This window comes from Thunnus maccoyii, chromosome 14, assembly GCF_910596095.1.
Source record: "Thunnus maccoyii chromosome 14, fThuMac1.1, whole genome shotgun sequence".
NCBI lineage: Eukaryota > Metazoa > Chordata > Actinopteri > Scombriformes > Scombridae > Thunnus > Thunnus maccoyii.
Window position 1 is genome coordinate 1,685,164 of NC_056546.1, and position 18,092 is coordinate 1,703,255.

General features: G+C 39.1%; 1 protein-coding gene across 1 annotated transcript in view; it reads left to right on the forward strand.

Moving 5' to 3' along the window:
• Positions 1-226: 226 nt before the first annotated feature.
• Positions 227-18,092, forward strand: part of LOC121911243 (NACHT, LRR and PYD domains-containing protein 12-like) — a 28,686-nt gene continuing 10,820 nt past the window's right edge. Inside the window, exons 1-9 of the mRNA XM_042432556.1 lie at positions 227-438; positions 2,203-2,307; positions 3,623-3,727; positions 5,043-5,147; positions 5,739-5,974; positions 6,108-7,953; positions 9,424-9,597; positions 10,396-10,572; positions 13,507-13,680. Of these exons, the coding sequence (XP_042288490.1) occupies positions 323-438; positions 2,203-2,307; positions 3,623-3,727; positions 5,043-5,147; positions 5,739-5,974; positions 6,108-7,953; positions 9,424-9,597; positions 10,396-10,572; positions 13,507-13,680 (3,038 nt within the window). The 5' untranslated portion in view covers positions 227-322. The remainder of the gene's footprint in view (positions 439-2,202; positions 2,308-3,622; positions 3,728-5,042; positions 5,148-5,738; positions 5,975-6,107; positions 7,954-9,423; positions 9,598-10,395; positions 10,573-13,506; positions 13,681-18,092) is intronic.

Here is an 18,092-nt window from a genome sequence, read left to right on the forward strand (position 1 = left end):
ATTCACCGCCTGCACTCTAAACTGTGAGTGTTTCCAGAAAACTCAGAGTGACTTCAAATGGTGAGACACACAGACACACACACACATGACTTCCTGTAAAGAGGAAGGAAGGAGAAAACAGGAAGGGAGTAAAGGTGAAAGTCCAAACAGACTCCATTTTAAAGTCAACGGAGTAAAAGGAGGAAAACAGCAAGTCACACACATGGTTGTAGTTAAAATAATGTAAACTAATAAGAAGACACTAAGTTGAGAGGAAGGACTGGGTTTATTATATTTTGTATGTGTCTCCAGTGTTACTGGTTTACTTCTCAGTCTCCCGAAGATGAATGATTTGGAGGAAGAGGAGGACGGAATATCCAGCTGTCTGTCTATGACGAGCGACCAGTCTAAAGGTGATCCTCCACACTTCAGTAATGAACCTGGACCCTCAAACACAAAGTAAGAGACTGTTTCTACTGTAAACTGACCTGAAGATGATTCAGTTTTTTAATGTCAGTTGATAACCTACATTACAACAATATTCTTTTATAATTCTGTTTTTTTAATTCAATCAGTGATCTTTATGTTGTTTGAGCATTGACTGCATTATTTCTTCATGTATAGCTTTAATTTTGTGGAGAGAGTGCTTGATTGCTGCTCTGACATGTTTATTAGTTTCTTCAACCAATATTTAATCCAGGTTAAGTTGCAGAGGACAGATTGTTTTGTTTGCTTTCTAGACATGCACAAGTTAATCTTACAGCATCAGGCAGCAGTGCCTTTAGTTTAACTGTTACTAAATAAACTGTTACATAAAAATAATTTTTTGTCATTTGTCATTTTCAGACCCCAAATGTCAGACAAATAACCTTTTTGGCTTTTGACGTCTTACAAAAAGCAGTGTGTAGTCAGGGTCACATTTCAGATGTCTATGAGTTGTTAACAGCTCCACCAAATAGTGATTTTTCCCTCTAAACTTCTCACATGCTTTCATTTCAATAAATGTTCAAATGATCCAATATTTCAGCAAAAATCAAAGATTAGAGAAAAAGTCCAAAAACTGCCCCCAAAAGGGAGGCGAGTCCCCACATGTGACTGTTTTAACAGATATATGTCCCCATAACATGAGGAATACCTGGTACACAGACACACATACACAGACAGACACACACAGACACACAGACACACAGACACACACACACACACACACACACACACGACATCCAGAAAAGAAGAAGGCAGGAGGAGCAAACAGTAAGTAAACTTAATTTAGAAAGCGCCAGTCAAACCAGAGTTACAAGGTGTTGTACAATGCAATCGAGAGAAAAATAAAATAGAATATAATAAAGTAAAATAAAAAGTTTAACAACACGTAATATCAATAAAAAAACAATAAAACCATAAAACTACACAGAGGGTAGACACAGAAGTGAAATAAAACAATAAAAACAGTGAAAGCAACACAGAGAGCAATCACACATTACAATAAAGAGTAAAGGTGAAAGTCCGTACAGACTCCATTTTAAAGTGAACAGAGCAGAAGGAGGAAAACAGCAAGTCTGAGGCAGGGTGAGTGTTAATATTAGAGCTGTAAATAATGATTACTGTCATTATTGATCGATCTGCTGATTATTTTTCTGGTTAATTGTTTAGATGATTAAACTCTCAAAAAAACACGAGATCACAGTGTTGTCGTCTTCAAACGTTATTTCCTTTGTTCTCTTCCTGGTTTCTGCATCCTTACAATGTGTGTAACATGTGTAACATGTAACATGTCAGAGGAACATTGGTGACGCAGCCTGAGTGTTACAGTATTATGATCATGATTTCACTGTCAGAGGGTCTGGTTTAGACTCCTTGTGGACTGTAGGTGTGGATTTATGTGTTTGACTTGATCTGTTGATACAGAACACATGTTTACTGGATAATAACTTTTTAGTACAATGAGTGCCTTTAGTTTAACTGTTACTAAATAAACTGTTATATAAAAATAATTTTTTGTCATTTGTCATTTTCAGACCCCAAATGTCAGACAAACATGTAGATGATAAAATCTCTTCAGTGAAATATATCCAGTTTGCAGCTGTAGATAAACATGCAGAAGGAGATATGAACATAACTATTTGTTATCATTATTAAATCATGACCCTGTGCCATGTTTCATGTTACATCTGCTCTTTACAAGAACTAACGATATGTGTAAAACAATTGTTGTTTCCACAGACAGAGAGCAGAGTCTCCAGTATCCAGCTGTCTGTCTATGAAGAGTGACTGGTCCAAAGAAGAACCTCCATATTTCAGTAATGAACCTGGACCCTCAGACACAAAGTAAGAGACTGTTTCTACTGTAAACTGACCTGAAGATGATTCAGTTTTTTAATGTCAGTTGATAACCTACATTACAGCAATATTCTTTTATAATTCTGTTTTTTTAATTCAATCAGTGATCTTTCTGTTGTTTGAGCATTGACTGCATTATTTCTTCATGTATAGCTTTAATTTTGTGGAAAGAGTGCTTGATTGCTGCTCTGACATGTTTATTAGTTTCTTCAACCAATATTTAATCCAGGTTAAATTGCAGAGGACAGATTGTTTTGTTTGTAGCAGTCACCCATTTGTGGGACTTGCTATCATTTCCCTGTCTCCCCGTTCCAAATTCGGATAGTTGCATGTCTGGGTTGATTGGAGGGTTATGCAGATCACCTGTGTGCAGAGTGTGGGGACTGGCTCCCAGGTGGTGATTGAGAGCAGCTGGGTGCATTCCCCTCTCGGACAATCAGGATGTGACGATGCCCTTTTTCCGGGGTTTAAGAGAGGAGAGAAACTGCACACTGTGGTCATTCTGTTCTTTCCTCCACTGGTTACAGACCTCATTTGAAAAGCTTGTCAGACCAGAAACTCTGGCCTGTTCAGGCCCTTTTATGTCTTCTTTCTGGTATTTTCCTTTCTGATGTGAGGGTACTTTTGGAGGGAGTATCATAACATAACCCAAGTGTCCTGAATTGGTTTCCTAGCGCCATCGTGCAAGAAGTTGGGCTTGCCCCACGATAGCCTAAACACCTGCAGGCTTTATTTATTTTTTCACATTAGAGGCATTATTTCCTTATAATTATCGAAGAGGTATTATTTCATTATGAATATTGAAGAGGCATTATTTCATTAAGGGGACGTTTCCCATTGTGCAACACCTTGTGAGGTTCTTTAAGTGAATATTATTATTATTTTTTATTTCTTTATGTGGCTGGGAGCTGGTTGTCCGACGTCTTACAGAACATCTGTGTTCAATGGGAATCAGTACCGCCACATGTTTGCTTTCTAGACATGCACAAGTTAATCTGACAGCCCAGCATCAGGCAGCAGTGCCTTTATTTTAACTGTTACTAAATAAACTGTAATATAAAAATCATTTTTTGTCATTTGTCATTTTCAGACCCCAAATGTCAGACAAACATGTGGATGATAAAATCTCTTTAGTGAAATATATCCAGTTTGCAGCTGTAGATAATGTTTAGAACATGCAGAAGGAGATATGAACATAACTATTTCTTGTCATTATTCAGTCATGACCCTGTGCCATGTTTCATGTTACATCTGCTCTTTACAAGAACTAACGATATGTGTAAAACAATTGTTGTTTCCACAGACAGAGAGCAGAGTCTCCAGTATCCAGCTGTCTGTCTATGAAGAGTGACTGGTCCAAAGAAGAACCTCCATACTTCAGTAATGAACCTGGACCCTCAGACACAAAGTAAGAGACTGTTTCTACTGTAAACTGACCTGAAGATGATTCAGTTTTTTAATGTCAGTTGATAACCTACATTACAGCAATATTCTTTTATAATTCTGTTTTTTTAATTCAATCAGTGATCTTTCTGTTGTTTGAGCATTGACTGCATTATTTCTTCATGTATAGCTTTAATTTTGTGGAAAGAGTGCTTGATTGCTGCTCTGACATGTTTATTAGTTTCTTCAACCAATATTTAATCCAGGTTAAATTACAGAGGACAGATTGTTTTGTTTGTAGCAGTCACCCATTTGTGGGACTTGCTATCATTTCCCTGTCTCCCCGTTCCAAATTCGGATAGTTGCATGTCTGGGTTGATTGGAGGGTTATGCAGATCACCTGTGTGCAGAGTGTGGGGACTGGCTCCCAGGTGGTGATTGAGAGCAGCTGGGTGCATTCCCCTCTCGGACAATCAGGATGTGACGATGCCCTTTTTCCGGGGTTTAAGAGAGGAGAGAAACTGCACACTGTGGTCATTCTGTTCTTTCCTCCACTGGTTACAGACCTCATTTGAAAAGCTTGTCAGACCAGAAACTCTGGCCTGTTCAGGCCCTTTTATGTCTTCTTTCTGGTATTTTCCTTTCTGATGTGAGGGTACTTTTGGAGGGAGTATCATAACATAACCCAAGTGTCCTGAATTGGTTTCCTAGCGCCATCGTGCAAGAAGTTGGGCTTGCCCCACGATAGCCTAAACACCTGCAGGCTTTATTTATTTTTTCACATTAGAGGCATTATTTCCTTATAATTATCGAAGAGGCATTATTTCATTATGAATATTGAAGAGGCATTATTTCATTAAGGGGACGTTTCCCATTGTGCAACACCTTGTGAGGTTCTCTAAGTGAATATTATTATTATTTTTTATTTCTTTATGTGGCTGGGAGCTGGTTGTCCGACGTCTTACAGAACATCTGTGTTCAATGGGAATCAGTACCGCCACATGTTTGCTTTCTAGACATGCACAAGTTAATCTGACAGCCCAGCATCAGGCAGCAGTGCCTTTATTTTAACTGTTACTAAATAAACTGTTATATAAAAATAATTTTTTGTCATTTGTCATTTTCAGACCCCAAATGTCAGACAAACATGTAGATAATAAAATCTCTTTAGTGAAATATATCCAGTTTGCAGCTGTAGATAATGTTTAGAACATGCAGAAGGAGATATGAACATAACTATTTCTTGTCATTATTCAGTCATGACCCTGTGCCATGTTTCATGTTACATCTGCTCTTTACAAGAACTAACGATATGTGTAAAACAATTGTTGTTTCCACAGACAGAGAGCAGAGTCTCCAGTATCCAGCTGTCTGTCTATGAAGAGTGACTGGTCCAAAGAAGAACCTCCATACTTCAGTAATGAACCTGGACCGTCAAACACAAAGTAAGAGACTGTTTCTACTGTAAACTGACCTGAAGATGATTCAGTTTTTTAATGTCAATTAAGCAGCAGTCTGTTATTCTTCACAAGTGGACTTTTCTGTTTTTCTCAGTTGCCTCCTGCTTATTTTTCCTGGCTTTCAATGGCTCATAGTAGCTTGAAGGAGACCTGCGGAGTTTTCTTGTTAACAGTCAAAAGTCATGTTTACACATTGTGTGAACCCTTGTGGTCTAACAAATGTGTTGAATCCATTTCCCTCCTCATGAAACATTTGCAAAGACAATTTTTGAAGCTAGTCTTTTAAATCCTACATTGTTTATATCCATGTTTACTAGCTTGCACTCTTCTTCTTTGCCTTTGCTGGCACTTTGTTGTGTTTATCTGATTACTTTTGAACCCTTGTAACTGTAGTATATATTATCTTATTTCAACTTGAATGTGCTGAAGCCCAGAGAATGAACAGAAACATGTGTAACTATTCAAATACTTACAATCTGGACTGTTTATGTAGAGAAGGAGCTGCATGCAAATTGTGAGCTGTCAGTTGGCCACCAGTAATGTCATGTGTCATAAAGAATGTGTTCATGTCCACAGAGAGAGGAAGATGAGGGGTGTTTCTGTGGAGGAGCAGCTGTCCTGCTGTTCTTTGTGTCAGGATGTCCTGAAGGATCCAGTCTTTACCAGCTGTGGACACTGGTTCTGCAGACAGTGCATCACCTCATACTGGGACCAATCTGCTTCATCAGGAGATTCCTCCTGTCCTCAGTGTGCAGAAAGATCCAGAACAAGACCTGGACTGCAGACAGACAGTCAGACCAGCGCTGTACAAAGTAAGACTGAAGATCTGTCTGCTGATGTTATCATCTCTGAAAACAGGGCAGGAATCTACTTTCTCTATCCTACTGAAAATTAACGTAATGAGACATATTTCTTTTTAATTGTACCTTTTTTCTTGTCTTTCAGCAGAAAGTGGTCTGAAGGAGGTTTTAGATGAACATAAGATAAGTCTGAGGAGGAGATGTGAATGCGTGACTGAGGGAATTGATGAAGCAGGAAGTGAAACCCTCTTCAACAGAATCTACACTGAGCTCTACATCACAGAGGGACAGAGTGAAGACGTTAATACCCAACATGAGGTGAGACAGCTTGAAAGAGCTTCCCAGATGGAGACCCTCCATGACACTCCAATCAAGTGTCACGACATCTTTAAAGTATTACCTAACCAACAGAAACACATCAGAGTTGTTATGACGAACGGCATCGCTGGCGTTGGAAAAACCTTCTCAGTGCAGAAGTTCACTCTGGACTGGGCAGAGGGCTCGGAAAACCAAGATGTCAGTCTGGTGATTCTGCTTTCGTTCAGGGAGCTGAACTTGATCAAAGATGAGCAGTATAGTCTCCTCATGCTGATCCATGTTTTCCATCCAACATTACAGAAGGTCACAGCAGACAAGCTCGCTGTCTGTAAAGTTTTGTTCATCTTTGATGGCCTGGATGAAAGCAGACTTTCACTGGATTTCAACAACATGAAGGTCGTATCTGATGTCACACAGAAGTCATCAGTCAATGTGCTGTTGACAAACCTCATTGATGGGAAGCTGCTTCCCTCGGCTCTCGTCTGGATAACTTCCCGACCTGCAGCAGCCAATCAGATCCCTACTACATGTGTTGACAGGGTAACAGAAATACGAGGCTTCACTGATGCCCAGAAGGAAGAGTACTTCAAAAGGAGATTCAATGACGAAGAGCTGTCCAGCAGAATCATCTCGCACCTCAAGACATCCAGGAGCCTCCACATCATGTGTCTCATCCCAGTCTTCTGCTGGATCACTGCTACAGTGCTGGAGCACATGTTGACTACAGACCAGAGAGGAGAGCTGCCCAAGACCCTGACTGACATGTACTCGCACTTCCTGTTGGTTCAGACAAAGAGGAAGAAGCACAAGTATGATGAGGGACATGAGATGAGTCCACAGGAGCTGACGGAGGCTGACAAGGAAGTTCTTCTGAAGCTGGGTAGGCTGGCGTTTGAACAACTGCAGAAAGGAAACATCATGTTCTACCAAGAAGACCTGGAGCAGTGTGGTCTTGATGTCACAGAGGCTTCGGTGTTATCAGGAGTTTGTACAGAGATCTTTAAAAGAGAGAGCGTGATCTTCCAGAAAACAGTCTACTGCTTTGTTCATCTGAGCATTCAGGAGTTTCTGGCTGCAGTCCACATATACCACTGTTACACCAACAAAAAAACAGACTTACTGGAGGACTTCCTAGGAGATCTGGATGATGACGACGATGATGATGATGATGATGATGATGACAGAGACAATCACTTTTACCGATCTCTTGATGTCTTCCTGATGAGAGCCATGTCCATATCTTTCGGCAGTCGAAATGGCCACCTGGACCTGTTTGTTCGCTTCCTTCATGGCCTCTCTCTGGAGTCCAACCAGAGTCTCTTAGGAGGCCTGCTGGGTCAGACAGAGAACAGTCCAGAAGTCATCCAGACAGTCATCAATAAACTGAAGGAGTTGAACTCATACCTGGTAGATTTCAATGCTAACAGAAGCATCAACATCTTCCACTGTCTGGTGGAGATGAACGACCGCTCAGTACATCAGGAGATCCAAGAATTCCTGAAGTCAGAGAACAAATCAAAGAAGGAACTCTCTGTGATGCACTGCTTTGCTCTGGTCAACATACTGCAGATGTCAGAGGAGGTTCTAGATGAGTTTAACCTGGAGATGTACAACACATCACCTGAGGGACGACTGAGACTGATCCCAGCTGTGAGGAACTGCAGAAAGGCTCGGTAAGTCCAGATGTGATTAACATTATGAATCAGTGTAGGTTAGTAGTTTAGTTCATCAAATATAAATAATATAAAATTCTTATTATTGTTAAAATAGTGCTGTGCTTGTTTATAACTGAAATAAAATGTCAGTTATATTTAGTCATAGATGTTCTGTGACTAAATATAACTGACTGATTCAGTAATGTCAGTTATACAACAATATCTAAAGTTTGCTAACATTAACCAACATTAGTCTCCGTAAACTAAAGGTCATGCCCTAGACAAAACCCTTGAGTGTGTTGAACCAAACAGTGGTGCCTTTTATTTCTCAGAAATTCAACTTTTTATTTTAAAGAGGGAAGTTGTGTTACATCGTCTTGTTTTTAAGTCTTTCTTTTATTGTGTTGGTCACAGAAAGAAACTCTCAGGTGTTTTCTCTTTTGTTGGTGTAGGGAAAAGAAGTATCAGGAAATGCACAGAGGACTGATGAATATATAAGAGCAGAATGGTAGAATTCAGACTGTTTAAAGAGATCTTATACACATTAAAGGTCAATGTTACATTTTAATGCTGATACCCTGATAACATCTTTCTGATGACATCATGTTGAAAATAATTCAACCTTATTGGTTTGTTAATTGTGTTTGTGTGCTGAATCAGCTTTTCAGATTCTCAGATAAGAAAGTTGACAACTAAACGTCATGGAGTCATCGGTCATGCACATCTAAATATTTAATTACATTAACACTTAATTATTTACTGGTCTAATATTGTCAAGCCATTTGATTCATGTCTGTTTGTCAACAGTCACTAAATTTTGCCGCTTATGGATGTGAACTTGACAGCAGCAGGTAGCAAAGAGACATGATCTTTTTCAACTGTAACTGTTCACTGAGTTGAACCAAGTAAAGATATCCTGGAGTCAAATTAAAAATAGCGGACAGTAAAAAAATTGTTTTATGGTCTCATGCTGACTTTGTGGAGACAGACATGGGATCAGATAACACAGACAGACTATGCACATTATGGATGCCTCAATGTAACTCCATTTTCTCTCCCTTCATCTGCAAGATTAAAGCAAAACAAAGATTAAAGGTTTGCAGGTATGAGAGAGAGTGATGAGAATTACTCTTTGATTCAAGCACAGTGAGATACAATTAGCTGAACTGGGGGTGCTCTGGTAGCCTACTGGTTAAGATGCATGTCATATAACCACAATGTCAGTGGTTTGATTCCAGCAGCATTCCCTGTCTCTCTCTCTCCTCTTGTTTCCTGTTATCTCTCAACTGTCACTTTACATTAAAGGAATTAAATGCCCCAGTAAAAAAAAATGAAAAAATTAAAAAAAGATGAGCTGAATCACTGATGTGAAGAGCAAATGTTAATCAAAATAGGGAATGTCAATCTGTTTTGTTATCAAATGTATGAAGTAAATATAAAGTGTCCTCTTTCATGATAACATATGTTGTAATATATGTGTCATGACAGACTTTCTAGCTCTGGACTCTCAGAGACTCACTATGAAGTTGTGGCCTCAGCTCTGAAGTCCAACCCCTCCCATCTGAGAGAGCTGAACTTGAGTCTCAAGGACCTGGAGGATTCAGCAATGAAGCTTCTGTGTGCTGGACTGGAGAGTCCAAACTGTAAACTGGAGACTCTGGGGTCAGTTCACTGGCTGTAGCTTTGATAGTCTTTTCTATATATTTAATTCAAATCCATCACTGAAGTTTCAAATGTTTGTCTAATAAATTTTCAGGAATTGCCTTTGCACAAATCTGTAGAATTTACTTTATTTAAAAAAAAATCCACAGTCTTGTTCTGGGTAAAAATGACTTCCAAAGTTTAAACTAATATGAGGCTTCAGCAGTCTGAATTACACATATCAAGTAAGTGTCTTTGTGTTTCTTCAGTGTTTCCTTGCTGAGCTGCAGTGGAGGGATCGTAACTCAAAGTGGGAATTTTGTACTAAATAGTCTAACTTTGAGTCAGACAAATCAACTGGGTGTCTACCAGACTGTCAAAGCCTCATATTAGCTTCAGCTGAACTTATGAACTCATTTCCTACGGTGTAGCTGTGTTAGGAAGAAACCACTTCAGTCAGTATGAACAAGAGGAATGATTACTGCCACCAATAACATGTTTTAATGACACATACCTATTAAACTACCAAATACAGGAAGAAGGTTTAGTTCAACATGTCTGATTTCAAATTGATCCTCTAATTACAGACTTGACTGAGTTCAGCAGCATTTTATGAATCAGTGTTGACATGAATATGTGTCTGAATGTTGTGGTGACATTTGGATGATCCACAATAGCACAGTGACAAAGTCACTCTACTCACTTTGGAGAAAAGCTCATTGATGAGGAGATAGTAATGTTGAACTACACATTTAAAACCTGAACACATCAGATTGGATTATGATAGATTTTTATCTTCATCATTTATTCTTTATTCAGATTGTTCAGCTGCAATGATTTGTCAGAGATCAGCTGTGCTTCACTGGCCTCAGCTCTGAAGTCCAACCCCTCCCATCTGAGACAGCTGCATGTGGACTACAGCAAGCTTCGGGATTCAGGATTGAAGCGGCTGTGTGATTTTCTGGAAAGTCCACAATGTAGACTGGAGACTCTGGGGTCAGTTCAAGATTCAATGATTCAAGATTCCTTTTATTGTCATTCAGCAAAAACATCAGTGATGCAAAGCAGAATGAAATTACGAGCATGGTACCATTTAAAAACACAGATAAAAAAACAGTATATAAAAATAAGAGTGGTCTGTAAATATATATTAAAAAAAGAATAAATAAATAGTTTTTGCACACATGATTGTGTTATATTGCACATAGATAAATAGATAATATTGCACATTTGCATAACACAGACAAAAAAACACAAAAGCACAGTCAGCAGTGTGTTATTTTGTTAAACAGTCTGATAGCAGCCGGGTAGAAGCTTTTACTGAACCTGACAGTGCTGCTACACAGGATGCTGTACCTCTTGCCTGAAGGAGAACAGTTTATAGCAGGGGTGAGTGGAGTCTCTCAGGATGCTGGTTGCTTTAGCCAGTAGGTGTTTCTGGGCCAGATCCTCTATAGGTGACAGTGTGACCCCAATAGTCCTCCCTGCTGTCCTCACCACTCTCTTCAGTGCCTTTCTGTCTGAGGTGTTAGAGTTCTCATGCCAGAGAGAGATGCTGCTGGTCAAAACACTCTCAATGGTGCCCTGGTTGCCGTTGAGATGAGCCCTCTTCAGCCTCTGCAGGAAATGTAGATGCTGGTGAGCGTTTTCCACCAGAGAGGAGGTGTGCAGGGGCCAGGTCAGTTTATTGGCCACATGAACCCCCAGGAACTGAGTGTTCTGTACAGTCTCCACAGCAGTTCCATTGATGAGGATCGGGGTATGCATGAGCTGTTTCCTCCTGAAGTCAATCACCATCTCCTTGGTTTTTTTGACGTTCAGTACAAGGTTGTTGTTCCTGCACCAGTCTGGAAAGAGCTTCACCTCCTCCCTGTAAGTGTTCTCCTAGTTGTTCTGGATCAGGCCTACCACTGTCGTGTCAACCGTGTACTTAATGATGTGATTCATACTCCACTTTGTGCAACAGTCGTGCGTGAATCATAAGGGTGAACAGTAAGAGGCTCAGGGCACATCCCTGTGGAGATCCGGTGCTCAGTGAGATGATGGATGAAGTGTTATTGCCTACTCGTACAAATCGAGGCCTGTCTGAGAGAAAGTCCAAGATCCAATTGCACAGTGGAGTGTTTAGTCCAAGTGCCCCAGTTTGTTCACCAGATGCTGGGGGATTATGGTATTGAATGCTGAGCTAAAATCGACAAACAACATCCGTACATGTGTGTTCTTTTTCTCCAGGTGTTCCAGGCTCAGATGAAGTGCAGTGGATAGAGCATCCTCAGTGGAACGATCTGGGGGTGGGTCGAGTGAGGGGGGAAGGACAGATGTGATATGATCCTTGACTAGCCTTTCAAAGCACTTCATTATTATGAGAGTGAGTGCTACCGGTCGCTAGTCATTTAGACTAGTGACTGTGGGTTTTTTGGAACTGGGATGATGGCTGAGCTTTTGAAGCATGATGGTTCAGTGGTTTGACTCAGAGAGATGTTAAATATGTCTGGTAGGACATGAATCAGCTGATCCGCGCACCCCTTGAGCACGCACCCTGGTATCATGTCAGGACCTGCAGCTTTCTTTGGGTTGATCGTTCCCAGGGTCCATTGGACATCAGCTGCGTCCACATGTAGCACCTGGTTGTCGTGGTGTGGAGTGGCTTTCACTGCTGGTGTTATTAAGTGCTTCAAACCTGCCAAAATAATTATTTCGACGGTTTAGGAAGTCAGTGCTATCATCACAGTCCTGGGGGGCAGACATGTAATTTGTAACAGATTGGATACCCTGCCACAGTCTCTTAGTGTCTCTTTGGTCTTGAAAGTGACTCTGATCTCGCCAGATTTAAAAGCTGAATTTCTTGCTTTTAGCAGGGCTTGAACCTCAGTGGTCATTCATGGTTTCTGATTTGCCCGGGCTGTGATGGTTTTTGTGACACTGACATCCTCCATACATTTTTGAATGTATCCTCAGCCTCAGTGTACTTACCGACATCTGTGATCTGATCTTTGGTGGCAGCCTCTCTGAAGACAGACCAGTCAGTACAGTCAAAACAGTCCTGTAATGCTGACATGGCATATAGACCATGCAGTGGTCTATATGCTGGTGTAAGCATCACATCGATGTGGTCAGATGAGCCAAGGTGGGGACAGTGTACAGCTGTGAATGCTCCTTTGATGTTGGTATAAGCATGATCCAGTAAGTTGGCTCCCCTTATCGCAAAGTCCACATGTCGGTAAAAGAGAGGGAGAACTTTCTTCATATTTGCCTGGTTAAAGTCCCCAGCAACAATGAATACTCCCTCAGGGTGAGTGGTTTGCTGATCATTTATGGAGCTGTTGAGGATGTTTAAGGCCGCCTTTGTGTCTGCATCCAGAGGTATGTAAACAGCAGTTATGACTATGACAGAGAACTCCCTAGATAAAAGGGATGGCATTTAACTGTCAAAAGCTCAATCCCACAAATGCATGTTCCTTACAAACCATTTAAAAGGGAAATAAACAGGCTTTGCAAGATTTATTGCCAAGAAGCATTGTTACAACAAAGAAATAATCTACCAAACACAAATTTCCTTACTTTTTGTGATATGTTTATATTCTTTAATATGTTTTAATGGATAATGTCTGATCACTATATTGACACACACACACACACACACACACTGAGAGACACAGAGAGGTCAATGCGGGTGTTTAAAGCATTTTTCATGAGTCAGTGTTGACATGAATATGTGTCTGAATGTTGTTGTGACATTTGGATGATGTCTGTAGAAAGCTGACATTATGATGATCCACAATAACACAATGACAAAGTCACTGCTCATTTTAGAGAAAAGCTGATTGATGAGGGCATAGTAATGTTGAACTACACATTTAAAACCTGAACACATCTGATTGGATTATAAATGGATTTTTTTTTTACCTATATCATTTATTCTTTATCCAGATTGAGTCACTGCAGTTTGTCAGAGATTAGCTGTGCTTCTCTGGCCTCAGCTCTGAAGTCCAATCCTTCCCATCTGAGAATGCTGGACTTGGAGGGAAACATGCTTCTGGATTCAGGATTGAAGCTGCTATGTGATTTTCTGGAGATTCCACACTGTAGACTGGAGGTTCTGAGGTCAGTTCACTGACTGTCTGTTACTATTGTTGATCTTAATGTTTAACAAATGCACCTAATTTATGTAGATACATAACTTACATCCATCAAATTAGTTTTCTTTTTTCCATATTTTAATTTTCACTGTACAAAGTTTAATTTGTAGTGATAAAAGATGACCGATTCTTAAAGAAACTAGAAAATGTCCACCTTTAGTTGTCGAAGTATAATATATATATATATATATATAAAGTATAATTTTTGGTAAAGAGTCACATCTGTATACAGAAGATCCTCTCAACTAATATCTGTTTTAAATTGATCAAGTTTAGTTGTTGAAGGAGAAATATTTCTTTATTATATTCTTTAATGTGTTTTAATGAATAATATCCGATCATTAGATTAGATTATTTTTTATTTTGAACATGTTAAAATAACAAAATAAAATATATAGGCAGCGAAACAAAACAAAACAAAAAAACAAAAATAATAGCAAACTCCCAGTAAGCAACACAAATAACAACCTTTCAATGTTTGAGGGTGTAGGATGAAGTAAAAAACTTTTCTAGTCTTACCCCTTTTTTATACTTTATTGATCAAATCAAAGCCAAAAAACAGTCAAAACAAGACAAGAGAATAAATATAACTTGCATAGAAACAATAACAATGAACATAAACAACAAAAGTCTTATGCTCTCTTAGGCATGCCAGCATAGATTGTACTAAGTATGATCAAGAAGGACAATATATGAAGGAAGAACTTAGGAAGACTGGAGTTCAGGAGCTCAACGTTAAAACTTTAATGAACATGCCAAGTGGGTGGAGCAGTAGAGTTTTCTTTGAGTTTATTAGACAGACAGGATTAATGTGTAGGATTTAATCTCTGGTCCACACTCTGGAGCAGAAGGTGGCGGTAATGCACCTAATACGCTGGTTGCCAACTGCCATTTTAAATCAAAAAGAAGAAGTTTTTTCCAAACAGAGTGGTACATCCTGTCAGCCAAAGTGTTTCCTATCTGTACAGCCGAGCATAGCAGCTCCTTGACGGACTGTTTCACCTCGATGGTCCCAGTGCTTCCTTCATGGGCTCCATTTCACTCAAGCTGCCTGACAGACCCACTGCTTCTTCCCACCTTAACTTTAATAACAAAGCTAGGCTTGGTGCTCCGGTTGGATCCACATGGGGAGCCGGGGCTAACGTTAGCTGAGAGGCTAGCGGAGCGTTAGCCGCAGCATGACCAGAAGAAAGCACAGCCAGCTAGCCTCCCAGCTAACGTTAGCCCCGACTCTCCATTCGGATCCAACCAGAGCACCGCACCCCAGTTTGTTATTCAGGTTAAAGTGGGAAGAAGCAGCTGGTCTGATGGGCAGCTGAGTGAAGTGGAGCCTGCGGACGAAGCACCTGGACTGTCAGGGTGACACAGTCCGTCGAGGGAAGCACAGTCAGGTGGCGTTGGACAAGGTGACATATCGGCCACTCATTTCTTCACTACGGTTGTTCCATAGATTAACTCCCTTTGTTATGATTTAATGAAGTTTTACATTTGTCCCCACTACTTGTTTTTTGAACATACATATTCCTCTGATATCATACTTGCTTTCCCTCATTTGATACAACCTTTGGATACTATTCCAGTCCGAGTCCTTAAATTTTAGTGCATTTAGTTTGATGAAGAGTGGGTTTGTTGGTTTTCTGTAAGTGGTTTTATTTACGGTTCTTATGGCTCTTTTTTGAGTTAGTTGAGCAATTCCCAAATATTATAAATTTTGTTTTGCTTAAATTTAGTGTTAGTTTATTTTAATTAAACCAACTCTTTAGTTTCTTCAATTAATTTCCTATTGTATCCAAAAGTTGTTCCATATTATCCCCCAAGCAGAGTAAATTTGTGTCCTCGGCAAATAAAATTGTTTTTAGTGTTCTGGAAACCTCACATATATTATTAAATAAACAATAAGATAGTCCCTACACTGAGCCCTGGGGAACCCTACACTTAACCTTCAGTAGTTGTGATTTAACGTGATTAATTTTCACACATTGATTCCTATTCTCTAGGTAACTGGTTAGCCAAGAGAATGCTACTCCTCTGATTCCATATTTTTGAAGTTTCATTAATAATAAGTTGTGGTCAACCGTATCAAATGAATTTTTCAGATCTAGGAATAATCCTACAGCATATTCTTTATTTTCTATAGCAGTTGTTATCTCCTCCACAAATTCCATAAGTGTATATGAAGTAGTCCTATTGTTTCAAAATCCATATTGTTGATCACACAGTATGTTTTGTGATAAAGTCATCTAATCTCAAATGGAATATTTTTTCCAGAATTTTAGAGAATTGTGAAAGCAAAGAAATACATCTGTAATTTGAGAATATGTGTCTATCTCCAGCCTTATATATGGGTATGACTGTAGCCATTTTCATTTTACTTGGAAAAACACTGGTTTTCAAAGATTGATTGTACAAATATGTAATGGGTTTCACCATACAGTCAGTTATACTTTTGACCAATGACATATCAGTGTCATTCCAGTCTATAGACTTCTTGCTCTGAAATCCTTTAATGTCAATAATTTCCTTTTCATCTGTTCCTTTTAAAACGTTGATTCTTTTACATGTACATTTTTACACTCTCCCCTATCAAACCAGGAACAACACCAACAAAAACTTCATTACATTTATTTACAACTAAGGTCGTACCATTAATAGTTGTATTGGTTTTGGTTAAGAAGTGGTTTGGGTATCCTGTCTTCTCAGTTCTTTCTAGCAATGTTTTTCAGCACTTTCCATGTATTATTTTGGTTGTCCTCCAGTAAATTACTGTAGTAATCCCTTTTACTACTTCTAATAATTTTTGTCAGTTTGTTTTTATATGTCTTATATATGTGTTCTGCTTCTTTTGTTCTCTTCTTTAAAAAGTCTCTATATAATACATTTTTCCTCTTACATGCATTTAATATCCCCTTAGTTACCCAAGGCTTTTCAGCAGCTTTCTGTTTTACTACTGTCTTTACTAGAGGACAGTTTTTTTTATAAAGAGCGGTTGTTATGGACAAAAATGTGTTATATGCTTCGTCTACATCTTCCACATAGATTTTGTTCCACTCTTGTATCATCAGATCTTTTTTAAAATAATTAAGCACCCTTTCTGTTTTTTGCCTAATTATTTTGTAAGTTGTCACATCTTTATTTGTCCTTGTACAGCTCTGAATGACCGCATACACCGGCAGATGGTCACTTGTATCATTTATGATTAGTCCACTCATTACTTTCCTATCAATTACATTAGTTAATATATTATCAATTAGTGTAGCACTGTGTGTTGTTGTTCTGGTTGGGCATGTAATTGAAGGGTATAGGCTCACACTATGCATTGAATTGATGAATTCTGTAGTGGTATTGTGTTTGAGTAGGTTGAACAAATCAATATTGAAGTCCCCACAAACAAAAGCATTTTCTTGTTATTTATGTTCTCATACATTCCAGACAGCTTATCCCTAAATGTATCAATACATGATCCTGGAGTTTTGTATACACAACTTATTAGTATGTTTTTTGATTTCTCTATTTCTATTTCCATGGTGGTGCATTCCGTGATGTTGTCTACTACTTGTGACAAGCTTTTAGTAGATTTACTTTTATAGTTTTTGTTGAAGTATAAGGCAACTCCTCCACCCTTTTTTTTGATTTCTATTTGTAAAATACATCTCAAATCCCTCTGTCAACCATAGCAGTTTGTTCCTCATTGAGCCAAGTTTCAGAGATTGCTATTGCAATGAATTGCCTGTTCAGTTGTGTTCGACAATGTTTGATCTTAGAAAGGTTTGAATTCAGGCTCCTACTATTGAAATGTATAATAGATATTACTCCATACATTTTAAAATTTCTGTTTAACTCTTCTTCAGTAGAAATCGCAATGGATCCATGTGTTGATGTAGAAATGGTTCTCAGGATCAATATCATTTTCCATGTCATTTCCTTTATGTTCAGTGAATTCAAAGGTTTTCAGTCCAAGTGTTTCATATTCAGATATCAGTTCTTGTTGTTGATCAGTATCTCCAGTTGGAGATAAATGACATTTGTCATAGCTTGTCATGGGTTGTGATTGTCATGGTTTGCAGATTTATTACCTTTACTGATCTCTCCTGGGTTATCATCTCTGATACTTGTTCAGGTCTACAATGTCTTTGATGGCCAGCACTTTGGCGTCCTCTGGTGGTCCATTTAGTTTTATGAATACTTTACAGTTAGATGTCCATGTTTATTGAATCCTGTTTTGTTTCCTCAAGATGCGTGCTGGTCTGGTGATGTCAGCATTTTTCCTCGTCATGTGCTCGTTGATATACACATTGGTTCCCTTCAGCTTTCTCCCCTGCTTGAGCAGTGCTGGGGTTTTTTCTGCTCACAAAGGAAATTATTATGGCTGGTTTCATG